Genomic DNA, 20,554 nt, shown 5'->3' on the forward strand with positions numbered 1-20,554 from the left:
CACAGAACATTTTTTTTATGTTCAAAACCCCACATGAGTTTTGGGTCTTTGAAGCGTTTTGTGTAGAAGATTAATAGTTTCAATAAGATATCCATCATCAGAGAGCAGTATTACAAGGACAAGGTCTTTGCTAAGCAACGGAAGGAGCATTACAGGCATACTGCAATAAAAAAACATTTGCTCAGTTTTATCTTTACTACTGAATCAAGGCTCTCAGGTGCAGTGCGAACAGATTACATCACAAAAGTATCAGTTTTCCCTCGTGTTTCACCTTCTGCTCTTCATTGTCAGCAGCCACGAAACTGTAGAAATTACTCTCCGTCCATTAATAGCTGACCAGATCTGCTTGGTTTCATCTGCACCGCACCATTGATGGGAATCTTATTTCCAACATCCTGCAACAAATTTCCGGAGGCCTGCAACACAAGGTATCAGTAACATGCAACATAGCAACAAATCATCTCCAGGTTGAAACTGGATATGAACCTTTGCCCTCACTACACACTGCCCAATAGCATATTAATAAGGCATAACCGAGGCCAGCGTGATGTGTACGTTTTTTGACACAACTACTCTGTCATGTTGAACAAATAAGGAGACAGGAGACAGACCTCTGTCACATATTGGTAAGCACAATGTCCATTATTATTCCATCTTACACCACTGTATTGATCAGAGTATGATCATGATCTGGAACTGAAATGAGGCTGGTGTACAGCATTTAGCATTAATATTTTTTGATATTAGCTAAAAGTTGAATAAGAAGATTTAACTAACTAACTGGCTGCTTTAGCCAGCAGCCAGTTAGCTTGGCCTGGTAATTAAGACTGAAAATAGATCAAATGGTAACAAAATCCACCCACCACCTCGACAGCTCACTGATTAACACATCATGTGTCATTTGTTTCATGTGGAAGTATTCCTTCACTGCTCCCTGTTGAGAATCAGTGGCACCTATTGTAACCTAGTGTAAAACTGCAGATTTTTTTTCTTCACTTTTTCAGTGCAGGTGAAATAAAGAAGATATAACGTGTTAATTAGTAAGCTGCGGAGGTGTTGATTTGGATTTTTTTGGATGGAACCAGGCTGTTGTTTCCCCCAGTTTCCAGTTTTTATGTTAAGCTAAGCTAACCAACTGCTTCATAATGTACCAGACAACGGACATAAGAGGTACTGACCTTCTCAGTAAGAAATCAACTTGCATTAAGGCATCCTATTCAATTATTTTAAACAAATCTCCCAACAGCATCGACATGCCAGCATCAAGGTAACATTTTACAGTCTTTTTAATTAATAAACATCCTTGCATGTCCTTGATTCTGATTATATTGGACACTAGTTTTAGGTCTATAGGGTTTATCTATCCATACATCATACATCAGAGTTTAAGGCTGGAAGAAAGTCTGTCCATATATTAAGTGAAGGCTCAAAATGAAAGCTCATAGAGGTCATTAACTTTATGCATTAAACTTTTTGCGACCGTAATGGTCTTTAATCTTTTGAGTAAAATTGCTCTACGAGGAAAACTTAACTGTCTACAGACGTTTTATGACTGTTGTGCCTTCGGCTTAAAGGATATTAGAAAAGTGATTTGTGGGGAACCTCTAGCAGACCTTAAAAACACATAATCTAAAAGATTTGTAGCGTCAGTGTGAGAACATGGGAAACGCCAGGTCACTGTAGCCATATACAAAATGAAAAGCAACTAATAACAGAACTGTGTCTTGCCATGGACCAACAGGTAACCTCAAATTTGCTTCCACAGAGGATGCACTTTTTCTTCATACTGTGTTTTTTGTGACTGTCCATCTTTTTTGAATCCCAGCAGCTGCCTTTCTATTTCTCCGGGTCTCCCCTGTTTAGTTTGGAGGGCTTATTTCACCCTAGAGCCCTGACAACGGGTCAGCTGCCACAGCGGAGGTGGACAGGAAACATGGAAGGAGCCGACTGGCCCTGAAATATTTATGGTTCTTTAGGGTTTTGATTATATGAGTTTTGACAGCGATGGCACATTACTGTGACCCTTCTCCAAACAAAAACGCGATCTGTTGTGACTTGGAGAGGTGAGGAGGAGTGCATGCCTTTTTATCGTACATTGATTCCCCAAGCTTTCCTTTATTTCGCTCTGCTCCCTGTATAAAAGATACCTCGGCGTGTTTTAGTATTGATCCTCGTCCCTTTCAGTATATTTTTTGTGTCTTTTATAGTTTTCCACATTTTTTTCAATAGCATTTTCTTTCAAATCTCTTTATAGCAAAGTGTGCTTGCCCTCTCCTCTCTCTGCCATCTCTTCCCACACCATATCCCATCTCATTTCCTCTACCTTGTCATCTCTGCACCACATTTATCATGACAGATTGATGGCTGCCTCTGCAGTACCTCACAGTGATAATAAAGTCTGCCAGATTGGTTTCAACTAATTTACAACAAGCTGATCAAATCTGTTTACACACTGACTGTAAATTATTCCATATTTAGACAATTTAAATCTTAAAAGTAATCAGCACTTAAGTTTACTTTAAAGCATTAATTACAATGTCATCTTTAAACTCGAAGCTCTGGAGAATAACAAAACAAAGTGCTTTTATGAATAAATGAATAAAACATCTGTGCACAAACTGTGGTTAATGGAAAAAAGTTATGAAAACATAGGTAAATATAAAATTGAGTATGCTTTTTTTCACATTCAAGAGATGAACAAGTAACGATCATTTATGAAAGAAGACCTTTTGTTGCTCTCATTTACAGCCACACAAAGCTGTGTTGTTCAGATCTTTTTTCTTTACTGTTTGCGTGTCACGCTGAGATGAGGAACAATTCGGATGGAGCTCACTGCCTTGATGTTTTGCATGAATACTGGAGCAGAGCCTCACACCAGGGACCGTCTCTATCAAGGTCATTTTCTGTATTTTCATTTGATACAGATTCTCACAGCGCTAGTCATTATCAGTCTTGACATGGACTTTCTTGATTATTTTGATAACACTATCATACATAGCCTGTTCATTATAGCCTATAATTTCAGTCAAAGATACAAAAATGGGAAAAGGAAACTAATGTAACTAAATTAATGAAACTAATATTACATTTCTTAAAATAATAGGAAATTATTGTTCGGACAGTTGAATATATCACTTAAACTAGAAAATGACAACCTTGCAGCTCTGTTTCTATGTAAGGTCACATGACTTCCTGCTATTCTCCTGTCATAATTACTACAGCCATTCAAAAGTGCTGCCACAAATATAAATATTTGTTTTTGCTATGAGGAATTTTCTTATTAATTTTGATTCACGGACTGCTAAAGAAAAAAATGTTCAGATGGGCCGTAAAACACAAGAGTTTTTATGAGAGAATGGTCCTAGAGCTGATTGTGAAATAGCTAAACTCTTTAAGTTGAGTGACCAGAATGACTGGTGCGTCTGTGGAGTCTCTGTGTCTGATCACATGAACCCTGCATGCCATCTATGTGTCTTTATTCATAGTTTGGTGAATCATGTGATTACATCAGTGAGACAGAAAACGGTCACATTGGAGACTGAGGAATCTTTATTTTGCATCATACTTCTGGTGAAATGGAATTCAGCAAACAAAAGCTTCATCTAACTTTGGCATCTTACTGCAACAAGCTCTGAGACACATTCAATATTATTCTCTCGTGCCTTTTGACTGTACCTTGGAGGGGAGGATGGCTGCGCTGCCCTTCCCCTTTTCCTCATGTTTTACAGAGATTAAAAAGTGCATTCTCCATCAAAGGTTGTAGTTTTTTTTTTGCTAAGCTTCCTCGTTTTCTCGTGGCAGCTCTTTTCCTTTTTATCTGGCTCAGGTCTACTGTCTGCCTGCTCTGACACATCGAGTGGGATAAAAGGAAATGGATGAACAAAATGAATATTTATTTATTTATTTATTTATTGTCAGCACACAAACTTTGACAGGAGATGAAATGGTGAAAGTTCTTTTGTTGAACATGGCTCAAAGTTTTTGCATCCTAAATCATTTGTATGCGAAGTAGCAGGAAACAGAATAATAAACTAATCTGGGGATTTAGAAAAAACTTTTCGAGGGCTGTTTAATATTAAAATAGAGTAGAGCAGTGGCTACAGTATGTAGCCTATATTGAGAGTCGTTGTGGAAGTCTACCATCCTCCCTTGCATATATCCAGTAGCCTATTTACACGCAGGGTTTCCCTAAAACAACTCCTAAGCACCCAAAGCAGCTGTTTGAAGATATACTCAAGAAAATCAACAATACAGCCATAAAGAAATATTTCTTTACAATTAACAGTCCTGCATTCAAAAGATAATTTTAGTAAAAGTACAGAGGTACAATCACATAAATCATTTAAAGGCCCCATGCTGTGCACTTTTCTCTGGGTTTATTTACCTGCTGATATCCCTAACAAGATGTATCATTGGTTTTGAGTACCTGTGATCTGCTTAATATCGTTTCTACTGCCCCTTTCTGTTGCCTCTTTCTGGAGCTCTAGCAGGCACAGGTCATTTGGCCAATCAGAAGAGAGAATGAGAACCTCTCCTCTGATTGGCTGACTGTTTTTGAGTGGAATGTGGTCGGGCCAATCACAGGCAAGTAACTGAAGCCTAAGCTGCATTCATACAAATTGAAAAAAAACAACTGGTCACGGTGGGCGGAGTTACCTTGTGTGTGACATCACAGAAAGGAGGAAGTGCTATCTGCTCGTCTTAAAGAGAATGTTCCTACAAATGGGCGGTGTGTGTTTCTCCGTTTATGACCAGTTTGAAGTATGGGACAGTATATATGTGGCCCAGAGACCTCCCCAAGCATGAAAAAATAACCAAAATCACATTTTTCATGCCATGGGGCCTTTAAGGTACTGTAGATCCAGAATAGAAAACTTGACAAACAGCTGCTGAAAATCTCACTAATCTCACTTTTTGCTCCACCACTCATCACACATCACCACTACTTACTGAGTATCAAACAACAAACACGCAAAGTTAGCAGCTGGTGAACATTTTGTATCCAAGGAGGCCGAATTACGTAATGTCTAGCCTCTGTTCCCCTAGCTTCAGTAACTCCCTGTAATTTCTCATTTAGCATTTCTTTTATCAGTCTTTATGAAAAATGAAGCGTGTTCATGTGGATTACTTTCCATATTCAGAGACAAACTGCAATCTACTACAGCAGTTAAGCATTTAAACCTTTTGGAGTTTAACAAAGTTAGACACAAGTACTTTGTGAACACAGAAAAAATACAACCTGCATGAAGGAACCACAAGCAGGTATTCTCAGTTAGCCTACCTGCATAAATATGTGGGGGGTTTTAAATTGGGTTTTCTTCAACAGGACACAGTACTGTAGTTGCAGTTTCTTTGTTTCTTTCTCCCCCAGGGGCTGGAACAAAAACAGAGCTCCAAGAGAGATAATATGGGATATCCATTCACAAGTGCCCATAAACATGAGTTAGCCTACAGTAAGATGGTTATGTGTGTCACACACATATAAAAGATGGAGTTATGTCACTGTTCTTCTAAGCTTGTTTTGCTTCCAGGAGGAGCCCTGTCTCCCTTCTGTTTCTGTGGAGCCATGACCTCTAGGGGTCAGCCCACATAGTGCAGCATGCAGTGTTCAGTTTACTGACCTCCCAAACTTTCCTTCCTCTCAAGAAACCATGTTTGTGTCTAAAAAGACTCCCAAACAAGAAGGAGATAAGACCAGAACATAATGCAGACTGGCCTTGAGGGCTACCAGCTCAAATCCCAGCCGGCCTGTGGCCTGTGAGAACACCCATAAAGTATTTAAGTGGCTCCAATCATCTGTGCCAAGGCCAAGGCTGAATTTGTCTCCCCAGTTCCCCAGTCTGACCATGGAGCCAATGCTGCCCTGGCTTTACCAAGGAGAGTCCTACAAGCTGCTTAAAGCTCCAGCTCGACTCAGAAGTAGCTCCTCTTCTCCATGGGTAAGTAACTTGGTGGCTACGTTTTGTTACTTGTCTGTTTTCTTTATTGTCTGACTTAGCCTCTGTAACATAACCAGTGAACTACAGCCCTAAGTGGTATTCTGCAAATTATTGCTAGCTAGCTTTGTGCCGTAATTGCTGTGAAGCACATCAAGTCCGATGCTAGCATTTAATAATTATTGATTGCACAGAGTAACTTTTTTCAGCTGACAGCTTGTTGTGTTCAGTAGCCGCTTTCCCTGACCAAGACAGAAGGGAGGGGAGGCCCAAAATGAACAAAAACGTTTGTTTTGGTCTGAGATTCTGACGGTCCAGTGTGACACAGTGTCAGTCGTTTACACAACATTTTGAGGGGTCAAACTCTTTAACCACACAACAAGGACTGAATTTAATTGTGTCTTATATGTAAAAAAGAAAGAAAAAAAAAGTTTTCTAAGTATCTAGGCTGTATGTCTCAATTAAACCAACTGAGAAGAAGCATAAAAAGCCATCATGGAAATACTTCCATGAAAAGGCTCCAAGTGATATTGTGTAACCAGCCTCAGAGAAAATGTTGTTTTGCAACCTAATTTGCTGTAGTTTGACCAGTAGCAAATGTTAGTTCATGTTAAACTTTTAGGCTACTGCTGTATTAATGGAAATCATTTTACAGGCCTGACTGTTGTGTCTGCTTCTGGCCAGTAAACGTATCATTATTACAAAGCTGTCAATTTTGGCTGCTGCTCAGAAAAAGTAATAGCCTACATTATTGCTCACTGTTCAGTACTTTAGTACAAGGAAAGGGTTTGGTTAGTTTATACACCGATCTTGGGTGGAGTAACAGTGCAATGCAGCAGCAGCGGGGACAAAGCAATAAAAAGTGTGAGTTCTCACGCTCTAAATACACACACGGGCCCAACTCACAGATGGGAAACCCCTTGTGCATTTTTTCGAAATCCTTCTGAAAAGGATGGACGCATTTCACTGTGTGAATTGATTTGCTCTCTCAGAGCTATCTTGTTCTTAGTGTGGGCGGCGTGTTGTGAATAGACAGGACACCTTGATTTAGGTTCTTAAAGACACATGAGACTTGATGGTTTTGTATGTGAGAGTAATAGAGACACAGCATTGAAGCGAGTAAGGAGAACTCATCATTATTCTGCTGTTGGTGGAACTATTTCTGTCTGAATAATGATACTGCTGTCAGAGCAGCGTCCTCTGTTGTAACTGCAATCAGCTTGTACAAAGACTGTCAGCAGGTCTCCTCTGGACAAAGGAAACTTTCTTTTTTAATTGTGGGGGCTACAAAGTCACAGGCAGCATGCAATGATAAGGTAAGCAGGGTGAATAATGTTAATACGTATTACAGTGCTGGTGCAGGCAAATTTGGCTGTGTAAATTCAGATAAGTAAAAACAAAAACAAAACGGCAAACAACAGGCAAACCAAAACAATGTCCTACAATAATATCAATGTCATATTTAAGCTCCACAGAATGTCAATAAACAGCTTAAAAAATAGGAGTTTTGCTGTTAGCCTTTATTTCTTTTTTCCAAAGCCAATTGTGGCATTTCCTTCAAAACAGCTCCCAACATCCAAAAAGTAATTATTTCAAGAACTTGACTAGTACAAAGATCTCATACAAAATATGTTTTGGATGACTAAAATCATCTGAGGCTACATTCCATTGACTAATAGCAGGGACTTTTTGGCATTTTCCTCCCAGATCAGAGGTTGAGTCACCTGATTGGGGACTGCTGATTAGCTGATTGTATCAAAAAGGCTGTCAGATTGCTGGAAGTATTATTAAGAGGATGTAGAGAGTGAGTGACACACATGAGCTTTCAAGCCTGTAGAAGTCATTATTTCAGGAATTAATTATTCATGAATCACAGCTTAAAAGTGGCTTAGGCTCCCAGCAATTTCATGGAGAGGTCCAGTAGGTCTTAACTCCTTTAACACACACCGCAGCCAATAACACAGCACCAGTTCTATCTACAGTACAGCCACTGCTGCACATAAATGGTTTTCCATATGGTAATTAATTTTAGCCATAAGTGCAGGCCTTTTTGGGGTCAGTGTGAGATGGAACAATGCTCCTGAAAATGTTGCTGAAAACAAGTGACTGACTCAAACGCAATCATCAGACATTGTATAGCGCAACAATTGCACTGGGCTGGAGGCTTATTGAGGTTTAATGAGACTAGATTATTCCTCTGTTGTGTTAATTTAGGCTCAATGAGAGGATGCAAACAAAACGACCTAAAACTCAGGAATGGGAGCTGTTAGTGAAAAACAGTTTCAAGGACACTGAATTATTCTATTACAGTGAATAGGACTAAAAAAAATTATTATTAGATAAAAAAAAAAAAACTCAAATAAATTTTCCAGTCAATACATAGCCTATTATGCCTAGTCTAAAACTGCTTATAATAATAATTATTGTTATTTTTAATCGTAATATATCAATTATAATTATTGGAGATGTTGTAACTGATTTTAATAGAGCCAGAGAAAAATTACAACTGACAAAAAAGTAATTTAAGACAAGATCAAAATGTGTCATCATCTCTTCTCATTTCTATCACTGACTTTTTGTGACCTGCTGCTTCCCCCTCAGGTCCTTCACACGTAGCCTATTATTGCAAATAGGCTACGGTAGTAGTCATAAAACTCACTATTATGGTTGAATGTCACGGAAGTATAAAGTTTCTCTGGAACAAACATTAGCCACAGCACAGGTGTGCTCCCCGGGGTTGTCAGTTTCACTCGACATTTTGCCACCTTTAAATTTTAGCCGACGCCCAATCAGAAACTTTCTAACTGCGAAGGCGAGCTCGGCTTTGAAGTGTTTAGGGATCAGGCGCCTCTAAATGAGACCCCAATTAGTCATTAATCAATTCCATTCCAGTCGCTGCATAATTCTGCTTCAGGTTTTGGCCCTAACAGGCTTTCAGAGTCTCTTGTGGATGACAGCAGGGAGCAGTGCTGGAGATGCTGTAGCTCACACTACCGCTAGAAGACAAACGCCGTGGTCCTCCCGCTTCACCAAAGCTCCCGGAACGAAAACTATTTTTTTCTTTTTTTTTAATAAACCGATGAATGGGACTTTGCCCCGCGCTGGATCCCGAGCCTGGCTCTGCGTGGAAGTGGGGCGCACAAGCAGACAAGAGGGACAGTGCTTTTTTCTTTCAGTGAGAGCCGAGGTGGAAAAAGACGCAGCAATGACAGAGCGGCAGTCGTGCGCAGCGGCAAAATAGACCAACTATTGTGGGGGACCAGAAGATTGATAACACAACTGGGCGAGCGACGCGAGCGGCAGATGTAATTTGCAGCTGGTTCGGGTGCCAGTGGTGTGCTGGATGGGTTATTACTGCGTGCTCCTTTTCATCAGCGGCTGCTTCCAGCCTTTCCAGATTACTTGGGGATCTCGGACGGCTGTCTGTGAGGGAGTACTGCTGCAGAGACTAACGGAGAATGCCATGTGTCGTTGCGCGACATAGAAAGCTCTTTGTGGGCTGTTTTGCACCGGGGACAGGTGGTGCCGCGTGTGTGCATGTTTGTGTGTGAGTGTGTGTGTTGAAACTAGCAGGGGGGCACGGACACACAACCCCCTGAGACAGTTGTCTTAGGGATGTCAGGCCGGCGTACGGGATCAGTTTTTGCCAGAGACAGGTGCGACAGGGAGGAGTAGTTTACAAAGCCCTGCACAGGATCTGGTAACGCACTAACGAGCCTCCCCTTCTCCTCTGATCACTCGGATTTTTTTTTTGTTTCCATCTTGACACACAATTGACTCAACACAGACGTTGTTTCGGCGGCACCTTTTCCCTTCATAATCTGAGGTAAGTGACCCGAGCTGTCCGGATGGGTGGTGGTACTGGTGGTGTGGTGGTGCGCTCTGGGCACAGGCTCTGTCGCGCCTTGATGCTTTGTATTGACTCTGATTAGATGAAGGAATGTTGTTGGGAGAAATATGGTTAAAACCCCACTCAAACCCGTACACAATACTGGGCTGATTTTTTTTCCGCGTCTTGGCTCCACACTAGGTTTCATTATATGATTTTCAATTTCATACTGCGTAGCTTGCAGCCACGCACAAAACAAGCAGCTTTTTTTTCAGCTGTCCGGAGCCTGGAGAGGCGCTTCACCGTCTATGTATTGATTAGATTTTGACACGACTCGGCTTACTGGGTTGAAAATGACACAGTTAGGTCCTGACCAGGAACATTTTGTCATCCTTCATTATGATAAGTTGCGTTGCTGCCCTCATAACACCTCAGTGTCAGCCAGCCGCCTAAATTGAGCAGCTTTCCCACAAGGAACCTGTTTAATTGTCGAAATTTAGGACTTTCCTTGCTGTGCCAATGAAGATTTCCCCTGTTTCCACATTAAAATGATTTTAAACCATAATTAGAAATCCTCATTTTCAAGTTGGAGAGCTGTAGAAGCACAGGCAGCATGTCTTCACCATGGGATTGGTCATAATTTACCCCCTCTCTCTCTGTCTTTCTCACTGTGTGTGTGTGTGTTGCTGCAGTTTGTTTGTATAGCATGTGCTGTGTGGATGTATGTAACTGCTAGTTGATGTGTGTACGACAGTCCTACCCGCTGGGCCCCTGGTGTCCACTACCACAGCCTTCAGGCTCATGCCATCCTTCCCTCCCTCTCCCTCCTCTCTCCCTCTGCAGTAGCTGCTACCTTTACAGTACATTGAGCTGGTTGGTCAGATAGTGTCAGAATCACATTTTTTTTTCTTTTCTTTCTCTGTGAGGACCGCTAACACTCAATAGCTGGCTCCAAGTCTCCTAAAGTTTCTCCATTTGGGAGCTGCATGTTTTTGTTGTGGCCCCTGTTTCAAATTCAAATTGCCTTTCAGCTGCCTTTTGTCCAACACCGAGGTTTGTGGACTGGAAAGGGAGACAGAGAAGTAAGTGAAGTCCCAGAGGGTCAGAGAATTCCTATAATGAGCCCTATAGTGTGTGAGAGAGGAGAGAAGAATAGGACGAGAGAGAAAGACACATCTAAAGGAAGTGAGACAGACCTCCTTGTCCAGTGTGAGGGCAGAGGCAGCCAAGGGAATACCAGCACCTCCACTAGCCTTGCTGTCGCTCTGACTGTGTCAATCAGCTCTTGGAGGACAAGAGCCTCTTTAATTCCTCTTCCTAGGCTGTCAGCCACTCCTGACAGCCATGGCTCGAGGGGTTGCTGCCGCAGGTTACATACATACAGTAAATCCGTCCTCCCTGCTGCTCCGCTGCTACATCAGGGGGCGATGTACTGCGCCAGACTCTGTTTCAGACCTTTGTCACAGTAACAGAAGGGAGACAGAGTAGGTGGTGAAAGGGAAGACGCTGAGATAAAACGGGAGGCAGATGAAAGGAGAGATGATCATAAACTAGATATTGTCTAATCATCCGAGTGTCGCTGCTTCTTTGGCATGACAGAGTAAGAGCGCTGGCCTTTTCTCACATGTACTGACATCCTTTTGTAGGCCCATCACGCCACCGGTAATTACAAGAGAAATGCTATTAGAGGGAATGAATTAGTTGACAACACAGAAAATACCTGTCGAATACGATCTCTGATCTTCTTATTGTACTGGATCTAGGTTTCATTTGTTCAGGAGCAAAGGACAGAGTACTTTAAGAGAGCTAAGAATAGAACCAGCACTTTCTTTTTTTGGTTTTCTTCATGTCATCTTTAGAGAGATTAGAGGGTAAATCTACCCAAAAATAATACTTGTTACATTATATTATGCTTTCACCAAGTGCAGCACAGGGTTGTGAACAAGATCAGGGAACAATAATTATCAAGAGACAGACCTTGGAGCAACTGCACTGATGTATACTGTTAATCTTACTGTAACTACTCCAAAAATATTAGCCCTGTGTCAAGATTTAACTCCCTAATAGTTTCACAAGAGACAGTTTTGTTTTGATGATATTGAAGGAATTTATAATAAGCCTCCTCAAGAGAGTTTAATTTCTTTCTGCAGGAAGGGGAGAGGGGATAAATGTTTTCTCAGTCAGTATGTAAATAACCAGAGTGTAGGAAGCATTACTCCTGCCAAAAGAAATGACTCAGTAGGGGGCAAGATTGCACAAAGAATTATGTAAGGCAAACATAAGGAAAGCAATCGAAGGAGCAGCGTACCTGATGTTAGAGCTGATGTCCTGAACACTAAAAGTGATTAGCGGTGAAACCCCAACAGAAGAAAAAGCAATAACTCCAAGTAAAAGCCTAATATACGAGCAGGATTTTGTGTCAATGGAGAACTCAGATAACAGGGCTAAATGTGTGCCCAGGAAACCAGGCAGGGGGTTTGTACCGTTCCAAGGTCCCAGTGCTGATGTCAGTTTTTGGCTGTGTTTTCTCCGTCCCAAGTGCTTCTCCTCGCAGCTTAACAAACTGCTCACTGGAGCTTGGCTAATCCTTGGCTAGCAGTGCCCAGTGATTTATTATAAAGTTAGTTAATTTGGGGCGATCTGCAACATCGCACCATACACACATGGCCTTGACAGATCCCTGCTGTCTGTACTGTGGAGTCTGAATTGCCAATTAATTTGAAGAATTGTGTGTGTGCATATGTGTGTGTGTGTGTGTGTGCACGTGTGTGTCAAACCTAAAAGAGGAGAAAAACAGTGAGAGTTTGCTTGTGCGGCTGTGCTAGAGAAACACAAGGCAAATTGTTCATCGCATTGTGTCTGTTTGCCTTCCTGTCATGTGTGTGCATGTGTGTGAGTCAGTCTGTCTGTGCCCTACACAAGTGCGATTCAGCACTGTCCAGCCTTGGTTGAATGGGTGCCCTGTTTGTGCCTGCTTTCTGACGCCAACAGCCGCTCTGCACCCCTTGCCTCGGAGCAAGTGTTGTGCCCTATGTGCTAAAATAACAGGTGCTTTTACACAGTGACTTAATCCCTCTTTCCCACCTCCCCGCCGCACACCCTGCTGTGGGTTACATCACCTGTGGGCCTGGGGCAGCTCCAGCATAGACATAAAATGCACAGATGGGGCAGACAAAGCTTAATTTGCCAAACAAGTTCCGGCCAAAGTAAGGACATAAAGTTTAACTTCATGTGTTCTTTCTGCTGCAACCTGACTGCAGGACACATGGGTTAAACCTTGACTCTATGTCGCAACTTCAAATTCAGTATCCAGGCGAAGTTTGAGTGGGTGCGAATGGGAATGTTGCCTGGGTCATCAACTGGGGTCCTCCCTAGAAAAACTTTCTTTATTCCTCCCTTATGCTTAAAGGTATGAGCTCTCTTGTTCTTAAAGGAACACTGCACTGATTTTACACATAGAGGTCATTTTCTGGTCATGAAAAGTATTATTAAGCCTGGTCTGGAGAGATGTTTTTTGACTCAAAAAGTCAGCATACCTTGACCTCTGTCGCTTCAACTTTGATTATTCTTAACACAACTCCCCCAGTGTTATGAAAGTGCAGCACTATATAGGTGTTAAGTTGCTGTCTTCTACATATAGATATATGACCCTCGAGTCAGGTTACAGAAATGCATAGAAACAATACATGTTTTCTCACTTGTGTCTAGTGGTACAATATCTGATGGAGATTGTGTTGGTTTATATTTCAGGTTTTTAGAAATCTGCCTCCACCCCAGTACAACAGAGATGAATGGTAACTCATTTGTTGCACTCTCAGTTGTAAAAAAGTTAAGTTGATCTTACTAGAAACCACCACATCATTCAACATAATCAACACCTTGTCAATAGTTTTCATCAAGACTCTCTTGTTGGTAGCAAGTTGTTCCAAGAAAAACTGCACATGCCTCCAGATTATTTAATGGAGAAAAAGTGAGTTCTTAAACCAACCCCTCAGTGACCCCCTTGGCTTAAGTTTCTCTGTGGAAAAAAATAAACCCGGCTCCAATTGAATTCCAATATTGTACCAAAAAACATGGCCAGGAACACCTGCATTTCTGACTCCAGCGGGCTTGTCCAGTTTGTCTTGTATTTCTCTGGGTGCAGGCCAAACTCAAGCAGATGGATTAGAGGTGTCCTCTGTGGCGCAGCTGAGCAGGGCTGTCGCCATCTACATCAGTCCAGTGTGTGACTGACAGACCGGTTGGAAATACTATTGAGCTGCTGGGACTGGGGGTCTTGTGTTAAACCTGGCACCTCAACCTCCCTTTCTTTTTTTCTGTCATTCATTCTCTTCGCCATTTGGCCCCTGCTTGTTTTCCTTCGCACATTCTGCCTCCATACCACTGCTCTCCTCATTACCTCTCCACTCCTGTCCCCCCCCCCCCCCCTTCTCCTGTTGTCCTTCGCTTTTCTCCTCCTCCCCTTTCATCCCTCCTCCCCCTTCTCCCCTCTCCTCTGGACCTTGATGTCAAGGCCTCTCAGGCAGTGTGGTCTCTGTCTGCAGGCTGTCAGGGCATGGACTCTGCCCACTGGGACCCTGAATGGGACAAATTGACCGTAACAATGTTCCTACTTAGCATGTGGAGCTGGGAGAAAGAGAAGGTGAAAAGGAGGGCCTGATGATTGAGGTGTAGGCCAGCCGCACTGGCAGAGAGGGGGAAAGACAGAGGGGAAGCGAGGGAGGGGGGAAGGACAGGTCTTTGAAATGTATGAATTGAAGACTTATATAAAATCACACCTCGTCTTTTTAAATCCCCAGTTCACATACTCGCTCGCTCGCTCTCTCTCATACACATATGGCTTTGCTTGTTGTTATTTGCCCAAGGCTACTACCGGGGTTGCCATGGCAGCAGGATAAACATGGTTGCCCGTGACCCTGTGAGCCCTCACATGCACACACACACACAAATAACACACCTCATTCCCAAGGCCCAGATGCCCTGCGGTGGGGGGGGGGTTGTCGAGCCTGGCAGTTTGATCTGCACTAAGGTGCTACCTCTGCCTCACAGAGGGTCAAGGATCGGCCAGCCCACCCATTAAAATGCAATAAGGACTATAGCCCAATGGGACCACCTCTGCCACTTAATCACACACTGCAGATCCCTCATCATCTGCTCTCTTCCTTTTATCTTTTAATCACTTGTTTTTCCAGCCATGTCTTCCTTTTCGCTCTCATCTCTCCGTCTGCTTCATGGCTCTTATACATCCAGCGCAATGCCAAGCAGCTCGAATAGATGAGAGAGTTCAAAGAAGGCGGCCTGATATAGTCAATAATAAGCACTCTTTCATTTTTCTTTGAAAGCCCTCTCTTATGGCCGCTGTCACTGGCAGCCACGAGCTAGCCTCTCCTCGGAGTCTGCAAAGAGTATGATTTCAATATTTTTTTGTCTATGCCCTTTAAGTGTGACAGAATGTAGTGGAGAAGTTGGAGCGGTATCATGTTGTGTAAGCCCGAGGTGGCCCTGTATGACAGGAACAAAGAATGCAGCTGCTATCACCAAAGGCCAAGTGGCTGTTGAATAAAGATGCTTCCCGTCGGTGGAACTGGCATTCCATGTAGGCTTATTGTACCTCCACAGGGGGAGTGTGCTCCTGCGTGTGTGTGTGTGTTTCCTCTATCTGAATAAGGTAGGCAGAGGGGGTTCTTCCATTCTCTGCAGCAGTGAGACAGAGACATTTCCATGAGTGTAAACTCCATCCCGCTGGCAGCAGACCATGAGTGATACTGTGGGAGACAGCATGAAAAGACAGGCAGACATGACAGAGACAGACACCAACGTTTACTTCCTGGACCCGAATAAAAAGTCAGTGTGTGTGAGCTGAATGTTTTTTCACGGCCTGTTTGCGTGTCATTAAGTTGCGTTCACATACCCTCGCCGCCTCCTCCCACCCTTTTCTCTTTTCTCACACACACACACACAAACACACACACACACACACACACACACACACACACACACACACACACACACACACACACACACACACACACACACACACACACACACACACACACACACACACACACACACTTTCACTTTCTCTGTCTCTTTCGCGCTCTTATGAAGTCTTGGTGTCAGCAGAGCCCCAGATTGTTAACAAGAGACGAGACTAATGAGGGGCCATGGTCAGGAAGCAAGAGGACAGGCCAGTCCCATATACCACCCGGAATACATGAATACTCACTGGCACACACACACTTGGATATTCCCAGTCACACAAACAGACAGACAGACACATACACACATTCACAGCTAAGCAACAAGCCACCGCAAGCCCAAAGCCTGGAGCAACATATCCAGAGCCAGCAGCCGTACCGCAATAATAATATTTTTCCTCTCTGACATGGTATAAATAGCAACACTTATTTCTATTATAGCGTTCACAGGCCGAGACTGTTCACCTCCTAGGTTTTATTCCCCATGCCAGGTACTATGAACACTAAGCAGATCACTAATAAGGCACAGTTTAACCACTGTATGGTGAGAGACATTGCAGAGAGGATGCTGGTCACACACATCCTGAATCATTTCCCGCATCAGCTCAGCATGAATCTGAGAAAAAAAACATGCCCTGTGGACCAGAATGGTATTATCCTGCTGCTGTTTTATAGCTGATTCATTTCTTAGGGGAACTTCCAGCCCAAATGGCTCTATCCTGTAGTTTTATAGTCGCAGAGAAGCTGCAAAAATAAAATGAGAATGTTCTCATCTGCGTTGTCTGTGCCCGCTGTTGACAGCATTATTTACTACTGGAGCTGCTGCTGTGGTCTCTGCCCGTCTCACTGGTGTTCTGGATTTAAGTTTGTGACTGTACTCTCAGAAAAAAAACAAAAAATGTAAATGTCCGCTCAGTTTGCTGCCAAGCTACCACTTGTTTTGTGCTTTAAGGTAATTAACAGCTTAATGCGTTCAGTGACCTAGGGGAGTCAGTCATGCTGAAAAAACAAAAAGAAAACTCTGGCCTGCTGGCACCGGGCGCGGGACAGTTGGCGGAGTGGAGGGACTGAGGCGAGGCTGTGACCTGCCGTCTCTCCTCGCTCGATGGTGGTTGAGTTGTAGAGAGAGCGAAGGTGAGGCAGGTGAGGCAAGTAAGAGGGCACGGACACATCAATGGTTTATGGGTGAAGCTGAACTGTAAGGTAATTGGGAGAAGTAAAGTGGCACAGAGCAGAGAGAAGGCCATGAGCTGAGAGAAGGGAGAGGAGGTGGAAAATAGTGGAAGAGTCTTGAGAGGATGCTTGTTCAGCCTCGGTTGCTGTTGAAAAGTGGAAGGAAAGTGGGTCCTTGAACGTACTCGCCTAAATTAATGGCTCAGAAGCACCAATTAATGTACAGCCTCGCTGTGGGTCTCTGCTGTGCTGAATCAAAGAGGTCTTGCTGTGCAGTGCGTCTGCTCATCTCCCTAGCATGTGTGCATGCACTCAAATAACACACACACACGCACACACACACACACAATGAAGAGATTTTAGCCAAGAAACTGGAGCCAAAGAGTGAGAGATGAGATGAAAGCATCACATGGCGCTGAAAGCTGAGTGTCAAGGTTAAAGAACAAAAAAGAGTGGTGATTTGGTCTTTGTTAGTAAATGGTAAAGGGATGAAGGGAAGGTCAAGTTTGATGTATTTGTCATTCAATAAGAAGCCGAAGAGATGAAATAAGGGACGGAGGAGGAGGAGGAGGAGGACGGAGTGTGCTCTCTGAGGGTGGGAATCACAGAATCAGACCCAGAACCCATCTGGACGCAACAGGTCTGATGACAGCAGGCGGGTTCTCCATCCAAGTGTCCCAGCCGTGGGTGACAGCTAGGAACAGAGCCAAGGTCTCCCCCCGTCGAAGACCCCCGGAGACCCAGACGGTCCACCAACAATCTGTCCCCTGATACTAACCGCTCAATGCGACAGCGAGGCATGTTTGTTATGAAGGGTTCTGGATTATAATTGTTCAAATTGAAAGTGGATGATTGATTACATGGTATTAACGGCGCCGACAGAGATGAGTGGATGCTGTGAGGATGGTAGACAGTCTGTATACTGAGGAGTTATGTGGAAATGAAAGAAAGGATTTAAGCGTCTTCACAGCAAATCTGTTGATGCAGTACATTAGGTCCCGCGCTGAATTCATTAACATTAATTTCGGCTTGATACAAGGAGCGGTAACAATGGCAGTCACAAACCAATACGGCACAAAAGCAGAAAAAAAAAATTGATATCCTGCACACATAACGGCTACTTCTAAAGCTTGTGTGCGGTTACAATAGAGCTGTTGATTGGCAAGTCTTCAGTGCTGAGGTTTTCTCTGGTTGCTGTGCATTCAGAATACCATAGCTAGCGTGCTCACAGTAGCTAGTGGGTCATTCGTATTTGCATGTAAATGTTTTTCACCCCTTGGCTTGACTGGTGGGGCAATCAGAATGGCTCTCTGTCTGCATCACTTAGAGGGAGGCTGCAATGACTGACTGTGACATTCAGAGCTCAGGCCAGGCTTTGCCATTTGCTTAATTCGCTTGTTCGCTCAGACGTTTGTTTCCGTGGAAAGGAGAAGGCAAGAGACAGGAAAGGGTGTTTTTTGTATGTGTGTGTGTGTGTGTGTGTGTGTGTGTGTGTGTGTGTGTGTGTGTGTGTGTGTGTGTGTGTGTGTGTTGACGTGCTATCAAGTCACTAGATCCTTTAGTGCGCATTCGCTGTCCCACTCTTTACAGCTTGATTTGCTCTAAACATCCGAATCAGACCCCATCGTTTCACATCCTCCCACCTCATCATCCAGTCTCCGGGAAGCCCGTGCTTGGCCACCTCCATCCTCCCATGGCGCCACTGAGATGGACACTTGCAAAGCTTTTCTTGCTCAAACCAGCGTGACACACACAGACATGGGCTCAAAGACACACATACACACATACACACACACACCTCCCACATGGTGATGATGGATACATGTGCAAATGCATATCTGTACAGCGGAGGAGTGTTTGTGCTTGACTCATGTAGCACATCCCAGGGTTTGGCAGTCTGTCAGGCATCTATCAGCCTCTGTCATCAGATGATACATGGTCCTTCAGGTCTCTGAGTTTGACTAACTGCCGTTTCTTGGCTGTGGAGTGATGAGGGCAGAGAGGACATTGGCGGGGACGAGGTAAATCGAGGGATTGAGTTTTTGAGAGAATACCTTCTGCAAGGAATTGGGCAGGAAATAGACAAATGAGACAATGAATGATTAATAAGGAAAATATTCACTTTCCCAACTGGTGCAATATGTATTTACATATTACGCCACGAGCACGTCCATTGAACTGACATGTGCTGTGCTCTTCCCAGTTGTGGTTTGGGCAAATCTTGCGTCTTTGTCAGAGTATTTGAATATACATGTACCTCTGCCAATGAGACATTTATTTTGTACAAACTGTATAATCTAAATAAACACAAAATACAACTCATAAAGTTTCCTTTTTCCAGTTTATGCTGGTGTATGTTTGATGTGACAACACTTCAAACATTTGTCTAATCCTCCTCTTTGACATTTGAGCGCTTAGTTGTTTTATGACAATTATGGGATGTATGACTTGCCTGCTGCGGGGTAAATGGAAACATTAGTTGGTTGCTGTTATTTTGTGTTCTTTGCTGTATGGCCTGTTCTTCTAAATATAGTCTGACTGAGGAGCAGTGGCACCTTAGAGACTTACATTTTGTTCTGTGTTGTGGCCTTTTTAACAAAGCCAACATGTTCAAGTCTTGGTTCCAATTTGGTTGTGTGGTGGCTTTCTGCTTGCTTTCAGCTGGCTGTGTATTGATTTAGACAGAACTCCTCATCAGTGTATCTCCTCTGATCGGCTGCTCTTCTTGACCCAGCATCATCATCAGTACGCTGCCTCGACATCTTGTTGTGTGCATCAGCACGCAGCTCGCTCGTCACCTGCTGTGGCTGATCTAACCTTTTCAACAATTATCTGCTCGCTTTTTATAAATAGCCTAGCTTGTTCTGTCTGTTTTATTTCAGCCACACTCTCCCCTGGCTCCGTGCAGCGGCAGCGGTGCTGGGAAACTCAATCTCAGGGTCTAAACTGAAGAAATAAACAAGAGAGAAAATGCCTGAGAGCTTGCTCTTGCAGGCCTGAGATATGTCATGTACCATGAAACATTAACAGCGCTACTACAAGGGAAAAGCATTGACTGAGTTTTCCACTTGCATACATGTTGGAGAGGAATACCAATAAAAGCCATGTTGTTGCTTCAATAGCAAGTAAACATCTGCTTTGGCCAACAAACTCTAAATCATAGAAACATGCAGCAGTGATTAAACTTTCAGATCTGCCTCCTGTCTTCTCAGCATGCCCCTAACTCATAATGGAACCATTTTTTGCTCCTCAATTTTTACTTAATTGATGACTCTCAGTTAGCATGTCTTTAATTGCACTACCCCGAGGGTGGGGGTTGATTGCTCAGTTACACAAACACTGTGGAGCACTATTCCTGCCAAATGTTAAAAGATGGCAGTTATTCTTGAGTGAGATTTTTTAGATTTTATGACTTGCCTCCCGGACAGTGCCACTCCTCTCTGGTGGACAGCTTTTATTAATTTTTTTTCTCTTTTTCCCTGCTTTCTTGGCTCGGACCGCTTCACCTGGCATAGAGAGCCTCTCTGCTGTCATCATCGCCATTAACGGCCACAACAAAGTAGCTTTGAAGCTCTGCAGGGCTTAGGCCGTAATAGGAGGACAGCTCGGGGCTCACAGTATAATGGATGGAAAGCTCA

General features: G+C 43.4%; 1 protein-coding gene across 2 annotated transcripts in view; it reads left to right on the forward strand.

Moving 5' to 3' along the window:
• Positions 1-20,554, forward strand: part of sema6bb (sema domain, transmembrane domain (TM), and cytoplasmic domain, (semaphorin) 6Bb) — a 142,057-nt gene that overhangs the window by 4,516 nt on the left and 116,987 nt on the right. Inside the window, exon 1 of one of the 2 annotated variants that reach the window (XM_083969623.1) lies at positions 5,826-5,939. The exons of the other annotated variant lie outside the window; for it this stretch is intronic. Coding sequence (XP_083825749.1) covers positions 5,936-5,939 — 4 coding nt within the window. The 5' untranslated portion in view covers positions 5,826-5,935. Of the gene's footprint in view, positions 1-5,825; positions 5,940-20,554 lie in introns of those variants that run through there. 2 annotated transcript variants of the gene reach the window in all.

Source organism: Trachurus trachurus (assembly GCF_905171665.1).
Source record: "Trachurus trachurus genome assembly, chromosome: 4".
NCBI lineage: Eukaryota > Metazoa > Chordata > Actinopteri > Carangiformes > Carangidae > Trachurus > Trachurus trachurus.